At 35.3% G+C, this 20,493-nt stretch overlaps 2 protein-coding genes across 2 annotated transcripts; one reads left to right on the top strand and one right to left on the bottom strand.

Annotated features, from left to right (window-relative positions):
* Positions 1-7,604: 7,604 nt before the first annotated feature.
* LOC148695441 (uncharacterized) lies at positions 7,605-8,752 on the bottom strand. Its single transcript, XM_088696341.1, has 4 exons — positions 8,560-8,752; positions 8,346-8,444; positions 8,181-8,261; positions 7,605-8,085 (listed from the first exon to the last, which is right to left on the bottom strand). The coding sequence occupies exons 1-4, from the start codon at positions 8,737-8,739 to the stop codon at positions 7,654-7,656; spliced, it is 792 nt and encodes a 263-aa protein (XP_088552467.1). The 5' UTR covers positions 8,740-8,752; the 3' UTR covers positions 7,605-7,653.
* Positions 8,753-9,998: 1,246 nt separating this feature from the next.
* On the top strand, positions 9,999-14,790 carry LOC137733174 (protein NRT1/ PTR FAMILY 5.4). The gene is made up of 5 exons (XM_068472333.2): positions 9,999-10,293; positions 10,515-10,732; positions 10,908-11,159; positions 12,705-12,979; positions 13,604-14,790. The coding sequence occupies exons 1-5, from the start codon at positions 10,224-10,226 to the stop codon at positions 14,481-14,483; spliced, it is 1,695 nt and encodes a 564-aa protein (XP_068328434.2). The 5' UTR covers positions 9,999-10,223; the 3' UTR covers positions 14,484-14,790.
* The last annotated feature ends 5,703 nt before the right edge of the window (positions 14,791-20,493 follow it).

The following is a 20,493-nucleotide window of genomic DNA, read 5'->3' as shown; positions in this document are numbered from 1 at the left end:
TTAATATTAGCCTTGTCATCACAATGGAGTTTCATAGCACCGTTCAAACTTGAGATCTCTCAACAATTTTTTCAACCACATCAGCTCACATATAGCATGATACATACCACGAAACTCAGCTTTTGCACTTCACCTAGCAACCACATTTTGTTTCTTACTTCTCAAGTAACCAGATTACCACCCAAAAAAAGTAAAGTATCCAGATGAAGACCGTCAGTTAGTGGTAGAACCTGCCTAATGAGCTTCAGCAGGCGAGTGCATAAACTGACTTACCACACTAATTGCATAAGCAATGTCAAGGTGACTATGAGACAAATAAATTAATCTCCCCATAAGCCTTCGATACTATTCCTTATGAGTAGAAATTTGATCCAAAAATAAGCTCAGACGATGATTCTGCTCAATCGGAATATCAAAAGGTTTGCAATCTAACATACCTGTTTCAGCTAACAAATCAAGAACATACTTCTGTTTAGACATAAAAATACCATGTTTGGATCGTGCAACCTTGATTCCAAGAAAATACTTCAGTTCACCCAATTCCTTCATCTCAATTTCAATGTCTAGGTACTTTTGGATACGGTGTACCTTATTCTGATCATCACCAGTCACTATCATGTCATCAACATAAATAATCAATGCGGTTAGGTTACCATTTCGTTGCTTCAGAAATAAAGTACAATCTGAATGGCTCTGGAATACCCAAATTTCTTCGCATAAACTTGCAAACCTCCCAAACCATGCTCTAGGAGATTGTTTTAAACCATACAGAGCCTTTTGCAATCTACACACACACCATCTTAACATCAAACTAGGGCAAATCCTGGTTTGTTGTTAAGAACATAAGGACACGCATAATATTAAGTTTAGCAACATGAGCAAAAGTCTCCTAATAGTACACACCAAGGGTTTGTGTATAACTTATAGCAACTAATCTGGCTTTGTACCTGTCAATAGAACTATAAGTTTTGTGCTTAATAGTGAACACTCATCTTCCCAAGTGTAATTCTTTTCTAGAGCTTCCATCTCAACATTTATGACATTAACATATTTAGGGTTAAACAATGCATCCTGCAATTTTGTTGGAATAGATACACTAGATAGTTGACATGTGTATCATGCATATGGTTTTGAAATGATGCATAGACACATAATTGTTGATAGGATACTTATCTTTGAGGTAAGTGATAAGTAAAAGAGATAAAAATTTACTTTCTGCCTGTCGCCAACTTGTACCAAATCATATGAAGAATCATCACTGGGTGAAACATAAGCAGATAACTTATTAAACATACCAACCTTATGTAACCGGTCATTAATAGACAGACACTCGTGGCATCACACATGAGCGATTGGTCATTGGGTACTTCTAACGGGTCATTAGAGAGCTCAGGAATGACAGTCGCCAAGTTATTTTCTATGGTTGTTTGGTCTATATCGTGCAGCTAAAAAGGTTCTGTGTCTAATGCAGTCTGCAACACATCATCCACACCATTTCTTTAACTCCACACTTCACACCTCATGTCCCCCTGAAGTGAAGAGTCAGAAGAAGGCTTCACAAAATACGAAACTTTCTCGTGGAAGGTAACATTCGTGGTAATATAAGTTTTTTGGTCGGAGGATGATAGCACTTGTAGCCTTATTGATTATTATTATACCCAATAAACACACATTGGAAAGCATATGTTTCAAGTTTACTTCGCTGATGAGAGTAGATGTACACATAAGCCATGTACTCAAACACCTTCGAAGAAAGTTTGGATATAGAGACATAAGAGGCATGTTTTGGAAGCACATCAAGCGATGTGTAAAAATCCAAAACCCTACTTGGAACACGATTGATAAAATACACAACAGTTAAAATAACATGGCCCGATATATGATTAGAAACAAACTTATCCAACATCAAGGAGTGAGTACCCTCCATTATTTAACGATTCTTCTATTCATACACACCATTTTGTTAAGGTGTAAACAAAGGAGTTATCTGGTGAATAACAACCTGGTCTCGAAATAAGCATGCCAAAGTGTGATTTATGTACTCTCCCATTATCAGACTTGAAATCTTAACTTTAGTTTGAAACTGAGTAGACACCATTTCAATGAAGAAAGTTAATCGAGTACAGTAATCAATAAAAGGAACAAAGCAATGAAAGGAAGCACAATATATCTTAGCCATGACACATGTTTCACACTTGAACTCTGAACCACTGCAAGTGCGAAACAAAGAAGGAAAGGTGAAGTAAATAACTGAATGATGAATATCTCGATGTCACAAACAAATTTGATGTTTGTATCCACTTTGACATTTAAAACTTGATGATTACTTGAACTTGAAACCATTTTATCCTTCATAGTCAAGATGTACAAACCCCCAATTCTTTTACCACGACCAAATATCTTCTGAGTTTTAAGATCTTGAAAATAACAATACATGAAGTAAAAGTGAGCGGAACAATATAGGTATCAAGTAGTTTTATTACTAACAAAAGATTGCACTTACCGTTAGGAACAAGTAGAGCATGGATCAGTGATAAGGTCCCCTAATTCTATGGCAAATACAACTATTTTGATCATCTCTTCGCATATACCTACAGTAACGTTCAAGTAATGCCCTTTGATTCATCTGTTTCATCATGTGCTTTATAAATTGCTTCGGCACAAAATAGGAAATAGGTCTCCAACGCATAAATGGTTAGGAATTAATATTCTCATCATCTTTGGTAAAATCAAGTCCATTGTATAGACATTCATAAACTGCTATACTGTAATTCTTATCGGATAACCTCAATTTTAGTTTTATAGTACATCCCAATATAGGGCGGCCATACTTGTTTAATTTATCTCTCTCAACTTGGATACCATGAGGCAGGCCTTGGAAAGTTTTAACATAAGCATGAGGCATCCACAAATCCTCCATACGGAGCTCGCATTGCCTTTAACCCAAACACATTACATAAATGAAAGTAAACATGTTAGTAACAGAACCTTCTTAAAAAAGGTCTAAGGGGTAAGCTACATAAGCAATAAATGGATTTTCTTCTCAAGCAACAAGCTCGATGTTACGAAGTAAGAGACATAATGCCTTCACCCTCCACAGGTGAAGGTGCTCTAGTTGCACTGGTAATATACGGATCACGAACATAATCAAGTAACTCATCAAACACTCTAGGGTCACCAGTCACATGATCAGTGGCCCCAATATCAATTATCCACATCTTTGATCTAGCAAGGTGCATAATAACACTATAAATATATTGAGTCATTTAGCTAAAACACGAACAATAACGGCACATAAGATACACAGTGGAATTGAGACAATTTACGAGAAACACTGTAGCATGCACTGTAGCAGAAATGCTATTCATGACATTATAGCAGATTGTAGTTCATGACAACTCTAGTAGATTAGTGTTCATGTACAACCTTGTTCACAGTTTTGTCTAACAGAGGAAATTACAACAACACAAACCCTAACTGAACACTTAGGGCATGATATTAAGAAAAAGTGGGCACAAATTAAAACACATAGGTCACCAAGAGCGAACTGCTCTGATGTCAAGTTGATTGAACATGGTAAATACCAAAAATATATAAGACAACATTTGAGAAATTTGTTGTATATGCATTAATCTCCAAAGTGGAGTATATTGGAGTTACAATTGATATTACATATGCATTTCGTCAATGTGACAAAACACTACTATTTACACATAACTAATATATAAACATATAACTGGTAATGCCCCTACCCTATTCCCCCTCCCTTTATCATCTCTCTTTGGCCGTTTTGCTCTCTTTGTCCCCTATTTCTCTTTCTCCCCCCTTCTCTCTCATCCCCCCTCTCTCCTCCCCTTCAATTCTTCTCTCTTCTCAAAGGAGATGTCACCAAGTAGGTGTCAAAGGTTTTGATTACTTGGGAGTGTGGGTGCGATTAGGGTAATGGAGGTGTGATGCTGCGATTCAAGAAGGGAACAATGGTTCTTACTAAAAAAAACATATTAATATTTATTCTTCTAAAAGTTAAAAAAGAATTTACATATATTAGAGGTTATTTTAAAAATAATGGTCAGTTGTGAAATAGCATTTCAAATTTTAATTTTTTTATGGTGGATGAGATTATAATGTAAGTGAGAAATAGGACTGGTGGGTGATGGGATTAAAATTTTGGAAGAGGCCACCAAACGTAGTTAATTTAAAAAGCTTCGCCAATAGCTTCGAGCTATTAAAATCACCCTCGCTTGTTTTCTAAGATCAGTCTATTAACTAACGATGGGACGTTAGATTCGCCTCATTTTGTATGTAAAGTATTTGGCTGATTAGTTAACGTTAATGATACAATGACATGTGTAAGTTTTCAACACATACTATTACAAAATTATCATGAAATGCCACAATAACGATGTACATGCATTATATAAGTAGCTCTCACTCAATTGAGATCAATAGCTAATTTCCCAACTCGCATTCATGTAATGGTGAAACTATTTGGCTCTTAATTTTTATTGGGGTGTGATATCCACACACCCCAGTTTACTTCTCAAACACCTTTTTAATTTTTGACCGTCGGATCAAATGAATTGAAGAAGATCAACGGACATAGATTATCAAAAGGTGTGTGAGAAGTAAAATGGGATGTGTAGATATCATACCCCTTTTTATTAGTCTCGGAACTCATAAAAAGTTTAGTCGAGGATGTAAATGTTTCAACTTAAAATATAAGGAAAAGAAACTTCCAAAAATTATTCCTCGCTTCCGTGTAATTTGAGATTGATGTATTAAGATGATTTGAAGAATCCTTGAGAGATGACAAATCCTATTGAATTTAGAGACCAAAATTTGAACGTTAGGGATTGAAGGCAATAATCAGACTGTGTATACAAAGAGACCTGAATAGAGGATATGATTTGATTTGATACCTACGGATCTTAGATTTTGGAGATATGATTTAATTTGAATAAGAGGATCTGATTTGATAATTGTATTTAAAGGTGCTAAACTCAGGATTTTGACTCATGCAGTACCGAAATTGCATAAAAGATTCATATAGATATTTCAACATTTTGTTGATTACCAACATAAGACGGAACATGTGAAATACAAGACTAAAATTTGTTCCCAATTATTGAATCATCTCGTAATAGTTTATCCTTATATAATTTAGGGGGCAAATTATTGTACCATTACCCGCTGAGCCGTATGAAGGAAATATAAGAAGAGTAAGAAACTAGTGGTTTAAGTAATCATACTGCATCACTTTGTTATGCCCTTATTGGGAGATGGTTAACCGACCAACTAATATTGTACCAAACTATAGCCATTGTTAGATGAAATTGTTCTCTTTTAGGGTAGGGATGACTGGCTTTGTTGATTACCGTGCTCCTATAATCAAATTAAATAGTAGAAGTGCAGCACTGAGCACTGAGCACTATTAATATAGAGTTTAATACTTCCAGAGGTGCAGCACTAAGCAGCCTCGTATATTATATTATTTCATAAATATTCTCTTAGTAACCCCGTGACCAAGGAATGCAAGCTTACATTTAAATTTAATCTTCACATGGAGAGTTCCAATGAATGTGTACTCCTCTTTCAACTTATTATACGTTTTTCTTCCTTTTTAATATATAATTAACTTTGTCATTCAATACTATAGTATGGTGGTATTTCTTTTCACTTGTAATTGAAAGGTCTTAGGTTTGAATTTCATGAGTGGCGAATTCGATACCAAATTAGGTTGCTTATAGAGCGGCTTTGCCGAACTCCCCCTCCCCTTAGTATAAAAATATCGATATACTAAAAATACACACACACACACACATATATATATATATATTTAGCTTTTTAGCCAAAATGATTTTTGAGATTAGCATAACTACTCACTTTGATCCCGAGATTGAAATCGATAGGAGTGATCCCTGAGTTTCTCCACCATCAATCACTTTGGTCATTCCGTGAAATATTCTGTTAAATAAGGAGCAAAATGACAAAAATATCCTCAATTTAATTAACAATGGGCCAAAATGATTTGACAAAAATTGAGGTATTTTTGTCATTTTATCCTTATTTAATAGAGAATTTTCATTGAGTGACCAAAATGATTGATGGTGGACAAACTTAGGGACCACGTCCATCGATTTCAAAATCTCAAAGACCAAAGTGAGGAATTACGTAAATTTTAGAGATCATTTTAACTAAAAAACTTATCTCTACTAATTAAAAAAGCACTCATTGTCAACTAAAATCATCTGAAATTACCAGTTTAACCCTCTAATTAAAAGAAAACATGAATAAGAAATATGGGACAGAAATGTAATTTCACATAACTAAATTTTGCTGTTTTTTTAAGCCTCGCATACATGTAATTCTAACATATCTCTAATTTAAAAAATAAATAAGTAAATAAATAAATTTCTCTATCATTTTTTTCCTCTCTCCTTCTATTTCAAAAACAAAAAAAAAAAAAATTTTCTCACACACTTTGTTTGTGCCCATATGCTAGTATAATTTAAAATAGTAGTATTGCTTGTATAAAAAAACAAGTAATAAACTGCAATTAAATATATATTGTCTTTGAGGGATGACATACAAAATCAATGCTCACACAAATTTTTCGTGGACAATGAATACCACTTGCTCTTAATAATCTCATCAATTAGTTGTATACATTTATATATTAAATCTATTACTGGTTTTTAATTAAAAATATATATCTATATATTAAAGCTATCTCAGCACTAAGCAGCTATGATATTATACTATGCCATACGTATAGAATAGAGTGACAGAGTTTATAATTTTTGTATGTTTTAGGTATATTAGTGTACCACAATATTTAATTGACATATTTATAATTTGCATAAACATTTTTAATATACTCATAATATTTGATCAATTTTTTTTTTTTAAATCACCCTAATTCTTGTAGACAGGTGCTTAGTCAAGCTAACTAGATTCGGATAACTTTCAAAAGTGTGTGGATGGACTTTGTGAATGACTACATGTTATATATATAAGAGAGATGAATTTCAAATGACACCTTAAAAAGTATCATTTCCAAAGTCCTTTTGTAATACATTTGTAATGTTTGAGATTTGGCTTTAATTCTTTGAGGAGTTATCATTATTCTTGCAATGTATTTTTAACAATTAAATCTAAAGTTACGTAGAATTTTAAAATTTTCTCATCCAAAGATAGTAATTCAAAAATAGTAGTAATCTTGCCACTTACACTAGTAAAAAAAACACTTTACGCGACGTACGTACATTCGTCACGCAAAGTCAAAAATCGTTGCACAAGGGTTTGCGCAACACAACCTTCATCACGCTCTAACCGTCGCGCCAAGGCAGTGATGCTAGGGTTTGCGCGATGAAGAAATAACATACATCGCGCAAAGTGGCTTTGCGCAACGCACATCCTAGGGAGTGCGTCGCGCAAACCCTTTTTTTTTTTTATTTAGTGAGAAATAATTTTTTTTTGTTTTAGTGAAAAATATTATTTTTATTAATTTTTGATAAATATTGTAATTAAATTCTAAAGAATAATTAATTAACCAAGCAAAAGTATTTAACTATAAAATATATGAAAATGTACATACAAGGTGTCCAAACAAAAAAGAAAAAACTACAAGTGAACTAGGTTTAATACATCAGGCTACTGGGTATCGGCAGGGCGAGATGGCTCTAAGGTCGAAGGTGGAGTTAGCGAGATTTGGAGGCCGGACATCTGTATGGCTTGTACAAGTTCTTGCACCCTCCCGACATAGGTCTTCATCTCCTCGCCTTGGGCTCTTAGCTGTGCCTTCATCTGCTCGCCCTCGGTCCTCAGGTGCGTCACTTCCGCCTTCAATGCATCGACCTCTGTTGTGTTCGATCTGGAAGAAGAAGCACTCGTCTCACAAATCTGTGCTTTCCCCATACCTCGAACAACCTTGCCACGATGACGACCATAGTTCTGATCCAGGACATCAGTCATGATTTGAAAACCTACATCCTCAGGTATCATGAGGTCCTCGATCGGGGTCTTCGGGGGAAGCTGGGATGCTGCTTCATGGAGAACAGCAGTGCTCTTTTCCTCCATAGTAGCCTGTAATAATAAATAAAAAACATATAATGTTTAATAACAAAATATAAATAATATTTGAACGATTCATACATATAAGAATAATAACATATACTTACATGAAGCTGATTAGCGGTCTCATTACCAGGTTGAATGTAAACGTCTTTGAACATGTCGATCTCTGGGAACTTAGAACCCTTCTGAAGAAAAAAACATTAAGAAAATTTTATTAATCAATAATAAAAAATAAATTGTATAAAACTTCAAAGTTAAAATACTTTTACCTCACGTCGTGCCTTAAGCTTATACGAAAAGGGCTGCAAACCAGAATGGTGGAGAAGTGTCTTTGACTCTCGAGCTTTCTGGCCAGCAATAGATTTCGTCTGTTAAACACACAGTATACATGTTAATGCGACTATTTGAAATAAATTAATAAAAAAAGCTTAAAAAAAATAACATGTACAATAATAAATTATTATTAAAATATTATGTACATACTACAAATTTTGGGTCCGTAAAATGTTTGCAGAGCCATTCCCAATCCTCTGGCCGGTCCTTCAAGTCGTCTGGAACATGTAGTCGAGCAATCTCCGGATCATCCCATCGCTTAAAATACGTGTGAAAATTGTTCTTCCATTGTTTGTACCGGATTGCTAAGGTCCTCTCTAAGTAGGCCATGGCCTCAGGGGATATGTCCTCAAAATCATAAATGCACTACGAATATGAAAAATAATAAAATAATAGTAACAAATTTAATAATATTAAGATAATATATTTTGGTTTTTAATATTTGTAAACAAAATTAAAAAAAATGATAAAGGCTAAAAATTAATATACTAACCGACAACTTGTCTCGCACCAATATCTTCGTCTCCTCGGGAATTTCTGCCCAAGACTCTTGTTGAAAAGGACAATTATCTCGAATAACAGCACCACAGCTACTAGCAATGCTGCTATGCTGCTGTGAGGTAGCCACTCCACAATGTCATGGGTCATACGTAATCTTGATCTTGGAGTTGGTCTGACGTACGCCCTCTAACTCCTTCAGCATTCGACTAGGCCCCCTGGTGTTTTTTTTAGCTGGCCAAAAATACTTAAATGGTGAAAACCCTAAGCTACAAATTTGTACAAAAAATTCGACACAACCTCCCCTAATAGTATAGCATTTCCCAAAACCTTAAAACAGTAAAATAATAGTAATTCACAACCTGCAACACATTTTCACAATCCAACAAATTTTCACCATCACAAAAATAATAATTTTACATTGAAAAAAAAATTAGTAGTACAAATTAATATTTTTTCTATTTGTAAGTGAGTAATCTTAAATTCAAAATTTGTAGATGGCGACTATTCTATAACTTTATTTTTTTGTTTAAAAACAAATAAATTTGTAGATGGCAAATTTAAAATTAAATTATTATGGCATTATAACGTGTACGTATACGTACCATACTGCCTAGCTAAGACAAATTACCCCCTAAATCATCAACGATAACATTTTGAAAGGGTCATTAACAATAAATACTTATTGACAACGTTTATAATGGTCGGTTGTGTATGGATGAAGAGTTGACTTGTTAATAGTTTATTTTCCTGTATAAAATTCATCAACTTGAATTATAGTTACGTGGGTATATATCTTCCTGTCATGGAGAAATTTTTCAATATGTCAAGAATATAGTTTGATACACTAAATGTTATAATTTAAAAAGTTTGATTCTTGAAGAAAAAAAAAATCAACTACTTGTATTATAACACTTCATATGTTGGGACGTATGTCGGGCACGCAGAAGATTTTTTCGTTGCTATGCATGCAAATTATGCAATCATGCAATGAAATGTGCGCTGGATTCTCCTGTCTTGGGGTGCACAGCAAACAAACTACGCCTCCTAAAATAATTCTTATAAGCATAAAAGGCCAATAGCATCAAACCAAATAACTTTGTAAATTCTAATTGCCCACCACACACGCACACATGCATTTATATATATGCGTTCAGAAACACGATCGATAGTAAGTCAACTAGAAAACTATAACGATCGATAGTAAGTCAACGAGAAAACTATGTAAACCACCAAATTTCCGGAGAAATTTCAACTACTTTTCTCTCTTGATGAGGAGGTCCAATAATATTTCAGCTCTCTAAACACTATCAATTATGAATATTGCTTCTACTGCACATGGAAAACCCAGTAGGGGTGGCTGGAATGCTGCTATTTTCATCATCTGTAAGCAATCAAATTTTGTTTTCATCTTATTTTTTTAGTTTTGTTTTACCAGCACCTTATTTTTCATTTAATTCCACAATTATTTGATTTGATTTTTTTTTTTTTTTTTTTTTGGCAACGAATATTTATATTCAGTTCATTAAGTTTTCTGAAAATTTATAGGAGTTTCATCTTTCATGAGTATACTGTATATTTGTTGCTTAATTAAATTTTATTTGCAGCGGTTGAGGTGGCCCAGCAGTTCGCATTCTATGGGTTGGCAAGTAACCTCATCATGTACCTCACAGATGTTTTGGACCAGCCCTTAGCCACGGCGGCTAAGAATGTCAACACCTGGCTTGGTGTTTCATCAGTCTTCCCTGTCGTCGGAGCCTTTCTTGCAGATTCATATTTTGGTCGGTTCAAAACCATCGTCTTCTCTGTCACCATCTATTTCCTGGTAAATCATCTAAGAGTTTTTCCCCTGAATATATGTTCCGAATGTTCAGATTTATAGTCTGATAATATAAACGTATAGAACGTTGCCAGTTTAATTGACAAGAAAACATTAATCATGTTTGATTGTATAGATGTCCTTGTGTAGTTGTGTTCATAGCTTTTATATCATATTGTAGGGCATGGTTCTTTTGACTCTGTCCGTCTCAGTAATTCCTTCACAAAGTCGCCGAGCAGTGTTCTTTGTGGCGCTATACATTTTATCCGTGGCTCAAGGTGGGCAGAAGCCATGCGTGCAAACATTTGCAGCAGACCAGTTCGATGAGAACACGCCGGAAGAGATAAAGGTCAAGAGCTCCTTCTTCAACTGGTGGTACTTGGGGTTGGTGTTTGGTGCCACTTCTGCCACACTAGGAGTTGTATATCTCCAGGTAATAATTACTTTTTTTTTTTTTTTTTTTTGAGTATATCGATATTTTTACAATAAGGAAAGAAGGAGTTCGGCTAAGCTACACAATGTGCAGCTTAATTTAGTTTCGAATTCATTATCTACGAGATTCGAATCTAATACCTCTTATTTCTAAACGAACAGAAATATCATCAAACTGTAGTACTGAGTGGCAATAATAATTACCTTTTAGATTCTCACAACCTCCCAAAAGTATTTAGATTATAATAGTACACAAAAAATAAGATTTTTTTATTAGTATCTCAGGTAATATTATATATATTTTACTTTAAAATTTAATATTAAATGACTTATATATCTTAATATGTCATGACAAATTTAACCTCAAGGTTTAAAAAAAAAAATTAAAAAATTACTAATCCTAATCATTATATACATGAATTTAGTCAAATTGGCTATAGTAATGTGTTCCCATCAATATGTTCAAATGCTTATCTATGTATTTAATTAGATGAAAATAGTATATGGGCGCACACAAAACGTGTGTGAGAAAATTGTTTTTTTTTTTTTTTTTGAAATAGAAGGAGACAGGAAGAGAGTGATAGAGAATGTGGAAGTGGAAAGTTTACTATTATTATTATTATTATTAGAAATATATTTGGATTACATGTATGTGGGGTTTTGAAAAAAAAAACAGCAAAATTTTGTTGTGTGAAATTACATTTCTGCCACATATTTCTTATTTATGTTCTATTTTAATTAGAAAGTTAAACTAGTAATTTCATAAGATTTTGATTGACAATAAATGTTTTATTAATTAATAGAAATTAGTATATATGAGTTTTTCTAGTTAGACCCACTACTTATCTGATTACACCCTACAAAAAATTTAAAGTGTTTGATTTCCAAATTTACCCTTAAAATGTAAATAAAAAAAGAAAAAAAGAAAAGAAAAAGGAACCTAGCAAACCCCCTTCCCCCTACAGGCACCCTCCGCGATCCCCGACCACGACGCCGGTGATCCTCACCAGCCTGATTATCGCCCTCTCCCTCCCTCTCTTTTTTGGATTTTGGACCCATAAAATTCTCAACCATTAAAAGATCAAGAACAAATTGAATCAAAATAAGAACCTGAATTCAAAGAACTTGCAAATCAAGTTTTAAATTGAAGGAACTCCTTGCTCATGGATTTTGAAAGCACTTGCAAGAGTGATAGAGAAAGAAAGATGGCTTTGAGGTTGGTGAGGGACGCCGATGGTTGTTGTCTGGGAGGGGGAGAAATGTCAGGTGATGAGGATGTGGGCGTATTTCCTCAAGGATAAAACTGCATTTCACAAAATAAATAAAAAATTGTGGGGTGAATTCAGATAATTGCGTGGTTTACGTAAAAAAACTCCTAGTATATTTGTCCTATCGTTTGCCAAAAGATGAAACATTACTAATCTTACCATTTTTCCTGTTCAGTCATCAAAATGTCACAAAAAAAGGTAATTAGATTTTTTTTCTTTTCTTGTTGATAAATTAATTAGTTCTGTACACTAATTAATTGAAATTACTACACTTGTAGGATAATGTTGGGTGGGGATTAGGGTTTGGAATATTGGCAGGGGTTTTGGTTTTGTCACTAGTATCGTTCTTGGTGGGAACTAAAAGGTACAGAAAGCAAAGGCCTCCAGGGAGCCCTTTTACTACGGTGGCACAAGTGATCGTTGCAGCAGCTCGGAAATGTCATATCATTGAGACACTCAATTGCGAGGGAGTTTACCATGGAGATGAGAAGGGTGAAGCCATGCTACAACGTCAGTCGCAGCCTCTAGTTTTGGCTCGTACTAATCAACTCAGGTACAAACTTAATATCGCATAAAGTACTACTCTTTAATGTTTATAATGTGTTCTCATCATTCAAACTGTTCATTTTTTTTTTGTTTTTTTTTTTCAAAAAATAAAAATAAAAAATTCATATGAAGGATCAGCACAAATGAAAATCTTTTATTGGGTATGTAAATAAGAAATACAAAGAATCTTTCCATTGGATTAAGAGTGGATCAGAATTGATCACATCTTTGTCATTCATTTGTGCAAAACGAACACGTATATAATGACGTAACGAATGACTTAACAATTTTAGGTTATATAGAAAGATATAGATGTATAGTCATAGACGGTTAACAGAAAACGTAGACGTCCGAACCTCTAGTGTCCTAAAGTCAAACTTTAAAAGTATTGGTCTGCTTCCCTTTGTCGTGTGTGTACGTCTAGCTAGATACTCATCGACTGAACTTTCTATATTGTCCACTTGCATTCATAGATTATATTCTTTTTCCCTTGGCTGCTTTTCCCCGTTTGTCATAAAGTAAAAGTAGACAGCTAGTACCTTGGCTCTATTTTTTCTAATACGAGATTCATACTCTAATCAATTACACATAACAAGCATAGGTAGCATAATGAAAACAAAAAATAATGCAGATGCTTGGACAAGGCAATGATCATAGACGAACAAGATGCATCAACGAAAACTAGAAACCCATGGAGGCTATGCTCTCTCAATCAAGTGGAAGAAGTGAAGCTCGTCCTTCGACTCATCCCCATATGGTTGAGTTGCCTAATGTTTGGTGTAATCCAAGCCCAACTTCACACCTTCTTCACCAAACAATGTAGCACAACCATCCGATCGATTGGTCCCCATTTCCAGGTTCCTGCGGCATCACTTCAAGGCCTCGTTGGCATTGCAATCCTAATCGCCGTTCCAATCTACGACAGGCTTTTTGTCCCAGTAGCCCGAAAATATACGGGACACCCCTCGGGTATTACTGTGCTACAAAGAATCGGCATTGGGCTCGTTCTATCCATACTCCTCATGGTTGTGTCGGCTCTAGTAGAGGCCAAAAGGCTCAACATTGCAAAAGACTACAATCTCATTGATAAACCTAAAGCAATAATACCCATGAGGGTATGGTGGTTACTCCCACAATACTTGATTCTTGGCCTCGCAGATGCATTCGCCGCGGTTGGACTTCAAGAATTGTTCTACGATCAAATGCCGGAGCAAATGAGAAGCATGGGAGCGGCAGCGTCTATGAGTGTTGTAGGAGTTGGCAGCTTCATTAGCAATTGGATTATATCTGCTGTGGAGTTAATTACCTCAAGAAATGGAAACAAATGGCTTGGTGACAATATCAATAGGGCTCACCTCGATTACTTCTATTGGGTGCTGGCAGTTTTGAGCACACTAAATTTTTGTGTTTATGGGGTAATTGCAAGTGCTTTTGTGTACAAAAAGGTCGAAAGAGAAGACAAGGTGAAGATGGAGTTGACCTTTGTAAAGAACCATGATGGAGAGATGTGAGACATGATTCAAGTGCGCAGGAAGAACAAGATTCAAACATGGATAAAGCGCTGTACCATTGAAGCTGGAACCAAGCCTCTGTACATTAATACTTAATGCGAAGAACTTAACGCGTTCTACAATTTAAATATTGCGAAATACAGAGGTCTTAGATTTAAAATTTAAATGGATACTTTTTGTGGATTGTGTTTTCGAAACTCTCCCGTACAAACACAACCCACATTATTCAACTTATTGTTTTAATTTTCTAGATGAACTCTTCACGAATCAAATACAAAACTGTGGGATATTGTTGGAGTTCGAGAAAGTTGGAAAAACTTGGATAAAGTTTTAGTCTCATTGATCGGTACAGAATTTGGACATATTTCACATAACAAATGGAAGAGCTAGCACATGTGGAAAATAGAACTGGTGGGTGGTAGGATTAAAATTTTGGAACAGGGCACCAAACGTGGCCTATATTTTTGTTGAGAGTTGTCCCACATCGGTGAGGGACAAGGTTTGCTATGTGCTTATATGGTCTTAGACTACTTCCCATATTGCCAGTTGGTTTTATGGTGGAACCTCAATTTCATCATGGTATCAGAGCGGGTTGTTCTCGTGTGAAGCTAAACGGTCACACGCGCTCTATGTCACCCAGTTGTTGTCCACGTGTAGGTTTGAAAATCCGCCACACGTGCGGGAACATGCTGAGAGTTGTCCCACATCCGTGAGGAACAAGGTTTGCTATGTGCTTATATGGTTTTGGACTACTACCCATATTGCCAATTGGTTTTATGGTGGAACCTTCAAACATAACAAATGGAAGGCATGGAAGGATAGAAATATTAGGAGGGTATAGAATCCTCCTCCGTTAATAATACAAGGATATGTGTAAAGTTTCAACACATACCATTATATCATTACCACAGATTACTATGCACAATCATATAAATTGCTCTCAATCAATTGAGACCAGTAGCTAATTTTCCAACTCTGCATTCATGTAATGGTGGAACTATTTGGCTCTTAATGTTTTTTAGTCTCGGTACCCATAAAAAAAGTTTTTAGTTGAGGATGTAAACGTTTCAACTTAAATTTAATCAATGGAAGTCTATTATTTTGAAGGCAAAATCAAAACGCCCACAAATTATTCCTCGCTTCCGTGCAATTGGGATTCATATATTAAGATGATTTGAAGAATCGTTGAGAGATGACAAATCCTATTGAACTGAGAGACCAAATTTGAATGGCAGGGATTGAAGGAAACAATCAGATTGTGTATACAGGAAAACATGAATGATAATTGTATTCAAAGGTGTTAAACTCAGGATTTTGTTCTTAATTAGAAGTTACGAGTCCAAACATGTCGTTCTTAATCGTTCTTATTTTGCCTCATGTTGCCTCACACAGTACCGGGACTGTATAGGAGGGAGATTGTGCTCCCTATCCTTATATACTATATACAGTTTCAAAAACATTAGCGACGAACGAACGTTTTTCTTAACTAGGTCCTAATGACTATGGTCCAATATAATTTAGAGGGGCAATTATTGTACCATTAACATGTAAATACGTGCTTAGCCGTATATACGAAGGGAAAAAAAGAAACTAGTGGTTTAAGTAATCATGCATGCTTTGGTATGCCCTTATTGAAATATACTGAACCGATCAACTAAATATTGTATCAGACTATGGCCATTGTTACATGAAATTGTTTTCTTTTTAGGGTAGGGATGACTGACTTTGTTGAATACTATGTTCCTGCAATCAAATCAAATAGTAGTACAACACTAAGCACTATATGGTTTATTGTTTCCAGAGGTGCAGCACTAAGCATCCACTGATATTACATTAGGTCATAATTGTTCATCTCTTAGAGTATTTCCAAATGAGATGTCAAAATGTCCAAACCAGTAATAACGGTAACAAAAGACAGCATTAATGTTTTCCAACCGAGAAGCCAAATCTGATGTGGCATGACATAGATTGACATCTTTCTCCCTTGTTGCCAAATTTGACAGCACCTTTAGATTTTTTTAATTAATTATTAAATTCTTTTTATTAATTTTTTTATTGGTTTAAACCATTATCCATTTGTTTAGTTTCATTCCCAATGCAAAGAAAATACCTATGAATTATTATTTTATGTTTAAAATTTGACATATCGGTAGGAGGTCAAAAGTTTAAAAGATGCTAAAGTGCCAAGTAAGCCTTCAAATTTAAATTTTAGATTTAAAATTTTGGGATGGTCTTAGTTACCTGGTGACTAAAACATATATGATCGCTTTCATTTAAATTTGAGGACAAATAATGTACGATCGGGCTTCTAAATTAAATAGTGTCACATGGAGTGTTCTAATAAATATGTATTCCCCTTCGATTCACCTGGTCTCTCCCCTCTCTTAATATATAACTTCAAATAGTAATATCACTTGTATAAAAATCAAGTAATAAACTGTAATTAAATATATTTTGGTATCACCGTTGTCAAGGCCCTTGCTCTTAGCGATGCCCTCCGTTTCGCAAAACAGAGAAATGTCAGGAATGTAGTGGTTGAAGCGACTCCAGGATTGTTATTGATGGGATTGCTCTTAGGGATGCTCTCCTTTTTGCAAAACAGAGAAATGTCAGGAATGTAGTGGTTGAAGTGACTCCAGGATTGTTATTGACGAGATTCTGGACCGGTGCAAGATTTTTCTAAGGCTCAAAACAATTATTGAGGTAATCAAATGGCTGGTGACTTAATTTGATTTATTCAGTGGCAACATGGTTACAGAGAAGTCAACTTTCTTGTAGATGCTATTAATTCCATTGGTCACAATGTTGACAATATTTGTATTTGAGATAGGGTGCTTCCTAGTGAGGCACGACAAGAGGTTGTTTTTCACTGTTTGGGCTCCGGGTGTTCCCTAAGATTCTCCTTTTCTTAACTAAGTTTATTTCTTAGCACAAAAAATAAAATAAAAAACTATCTCAGAACTAAGCAGCTCTGATATTAGTATGTTTTGAGTATATTAGTATACTGCGATATTTAATTGACATATTTATACTGCAATATTTTAAAAAATAATAATTACCCTAATTAAAATTGAGGTTAGTTGTAGACATGTGTTTGGTCAAGCTAACTAAATTCGGATAACTTTCAATAATTATGTGGCTGGACTTCGTGAATGACTAAATGTATATAAGTGCGAAAGTATCATTTTTGTCCTTTGGTCATTGTCTTTGTAGTACATTTGTAATGTTTGAGATTTGGCTTTAAATTCCTTGAAAAGTTCATATATTCTTCTTAACACACTCCGATCCGGAATGTCCACTAAGACTCCAAATCAAGTTGTCCTGGCCGACACTTGGAAGGTGACGAAGCCATAAAGTGTAATGATGTGGAAAATGTGAATAAATTTAAACCTAAGAGTGCCTAAATACCAGAGTGCGCTAGTGAGCAGGTATGCACCCACTTCACACGTGTCGTCAGAACATAAGTAAAGTACAATAGTGTGGGTAAGGATCATAACCTCAGAGGTAGTCACTTATATTGAGATTTGACAAGAATCCTCGTCAGTACGATCGTTCAGCCGTTTCAACCTGGAGGAGCGCAAAACAGAAAACGTGAGTAGGCAAAAACAAAGTTTTGAAAACACATTTCACTTTTCAAATATAATAACCCCTCACCGTAAAACCCGTATAATTTCCCAGAAAATAGTAGTATATACGTATATAAGAATCATGCTCAAAGCGGTGGAAATCCAAGTATATGCCATGTTAATTATCTCTTAAGTAAAAATGTAAGCCAGATGGAATAAATCAATGTAAAATGATATGTTAGCCGGAGTCACCTAACGTGACCTGTACAGCTAAACCTATATCTCATCCATCCAGCCGGAGTCATCTAATGTGACCTGTACGGCTAACCCTCATCCATCAATAGTACTATGTCAGCCAGAGTCACCTAACGTGACCTGTACGTCTGACCCTCATCCATCAATAGTACCATGTCAGCCGGAGTCACCTAACGTGACCTGTACGACTGACCCTCATCACAGCTATACTCACTGCAATTTCTATCATCAATAAGTACTCACTTGAAGCTTACCTGAGCGTCATGCAACATTATGCATATCTATACTAATGCATATACTAAAATGTAATGCAATTGACTTGGCATTTAAAAACATAATTCCATTTAAAGCAGTTTCTGGGAAAACATAAAACATGTATATATATATATAGAAATCCAAAAGCCCACTCACTGGTATGTAGCTATGTCGTAATCCCCGAGTCTTGCCTCGCTACGCTCGTCCTCCGGAAATGTCTCATCTATATGTGAAACAACTAATTTAACGTCAATTCGATAGCACATATACAAAACCTAGGATCAATTTCTCATACGTCGCTCAATTAGGATGTTTGAATATACCATCGTGGCCTACTCAACCCCACGAGCATCCTCATATTTTTAGAATAATTTTTGAACTTAATCTAGTTTAAGTGTAAAACCCAAGTTAAAACTAAATGGACTTAATCCATTTTGAACATAAGGCCTAGACCAATTAAATGGCTTAGGTCCAATTTGAAATGGTTTAAAGGTTGGGCTGGCCCAACAGATTCCTTTTTTTTTCCTTCTTCCTCCTTGCGAAAATCTGCACTTTTGCAGTTTGGAACGCAAGACTTCTAGAGCTCATTTCGAGCTCGATTCTCAACCAAAATCCATGATTCAAAAGCCTAAGTAAAGTTAGGAATGCAGGGAATAGATCTATACCCATTTGGGGTCGTGACATAGACAGAGCTCGCCGGAAAAGTGGTCTAAAAGTGGCCAAATGGTCACGGGTCCAAGAATTCCAGAAAACTGGAATTTTTTCCTAACTTTCCTAGCTAGTTTCTAGTTCGATACTAAATCAAACTTAATGATTCAAAAGCCACTTTGAAGTTAGAAATGTAGAGAAGAGAATCATACTTTAAGAGACCCAAGGGAGAACCGGAGTTGGTCGGAAATTTGGTCTGAAAATGGTCAAAAGACCACTGTTCACTTTCCACAAATCTGGGGAAATTCTTCCCCGAGATGAAATCTGTATTAAATCACCCACAAACCTTCTATTTAAGATTAAAAACATCACTAGGAGTTCAACGTGAGAAGGATTTGAGGTTGGAAATTCCAAACTTACCTTGGTCGAAAGGTACGAGATTCCGACGAAGTTACCATACGAAAACAACACAATTCCAAATGGTGAGAAAGGGTAAGTATGGGGTGTGAGAAAGAAAGGGAGAAATTTTGATAGTTGCAGTAGGTGCAAATATGCATGTGCGTGTGTGTGATGCCGGGGACGAGATCACCGAGAGGAGGAGAGGTGCGGGAGAGTGTGAGGGAGAAAAGGAATTTTCTGGAATGAGGGGGAAAAAGGCACGGGTGGAGGGAGTAATAACTAATAAGGCCCTTAATCGGACCATTGAGTTAAGGCCCTAAAAATGGGTCCAAAGAAGAAATAACCAACCCGAAAAATAGAATTACACCCATACTCATTATTAATTCATGTCGACGTGCTCGTGACGTCGAGCACCGTTTAATTTCGCGGGTGAGGGAATAGTTTAAAACTATATATGTCCATCCACATCACTAAATCATGAGGACATTATTGTCATTTTACATGCTCGGTGATAAAATATATACCTTGATTTAGGACGAGCTGTAACATTTCTTGCAATAAATTTGTAACAATTAATATAAAATCATGCAAAATTTTAAAATTTTCTTATCCAAAGAGAGCAGAAGTACCTAATTCAAACATAGCAGTAATATTGCCACTCAGTAGTACAGATTAATATTTTTCTCTATTTGTAAATGAAAATTTTTAGGTTCAAATTTCATTGATGGTGAATTCATACTAAATTATTATGACAAATATAATGTATACGCCGTACTGCCTTACCCCCAAAATCATCAACAACATTTTGAAAGGGTCATTAACAATAAACAATATGTTGAAATTAATATTTCACAGCATGATTGTGTAAATCCTATGTAGATTGGGTT

The sequence above is a fragment of the Pyrus communis genome, chromosome 7, assembly GCF_041283825.1.
Source record: "Pyrus communis isolate YQ-2024b chromosome 7, ASM4128382v1, whole genome shotgun sequence".
Taxonomy (NCBI): Eukaryota; Viridiplantae; Streptophyta; class Magnoliopsida; order Rosales; family Rosaceae; genus Pyrus; species Pyrus communis.
This window is presented reverse-complemented; position numbering and strand designations above follow the sequence as displayed.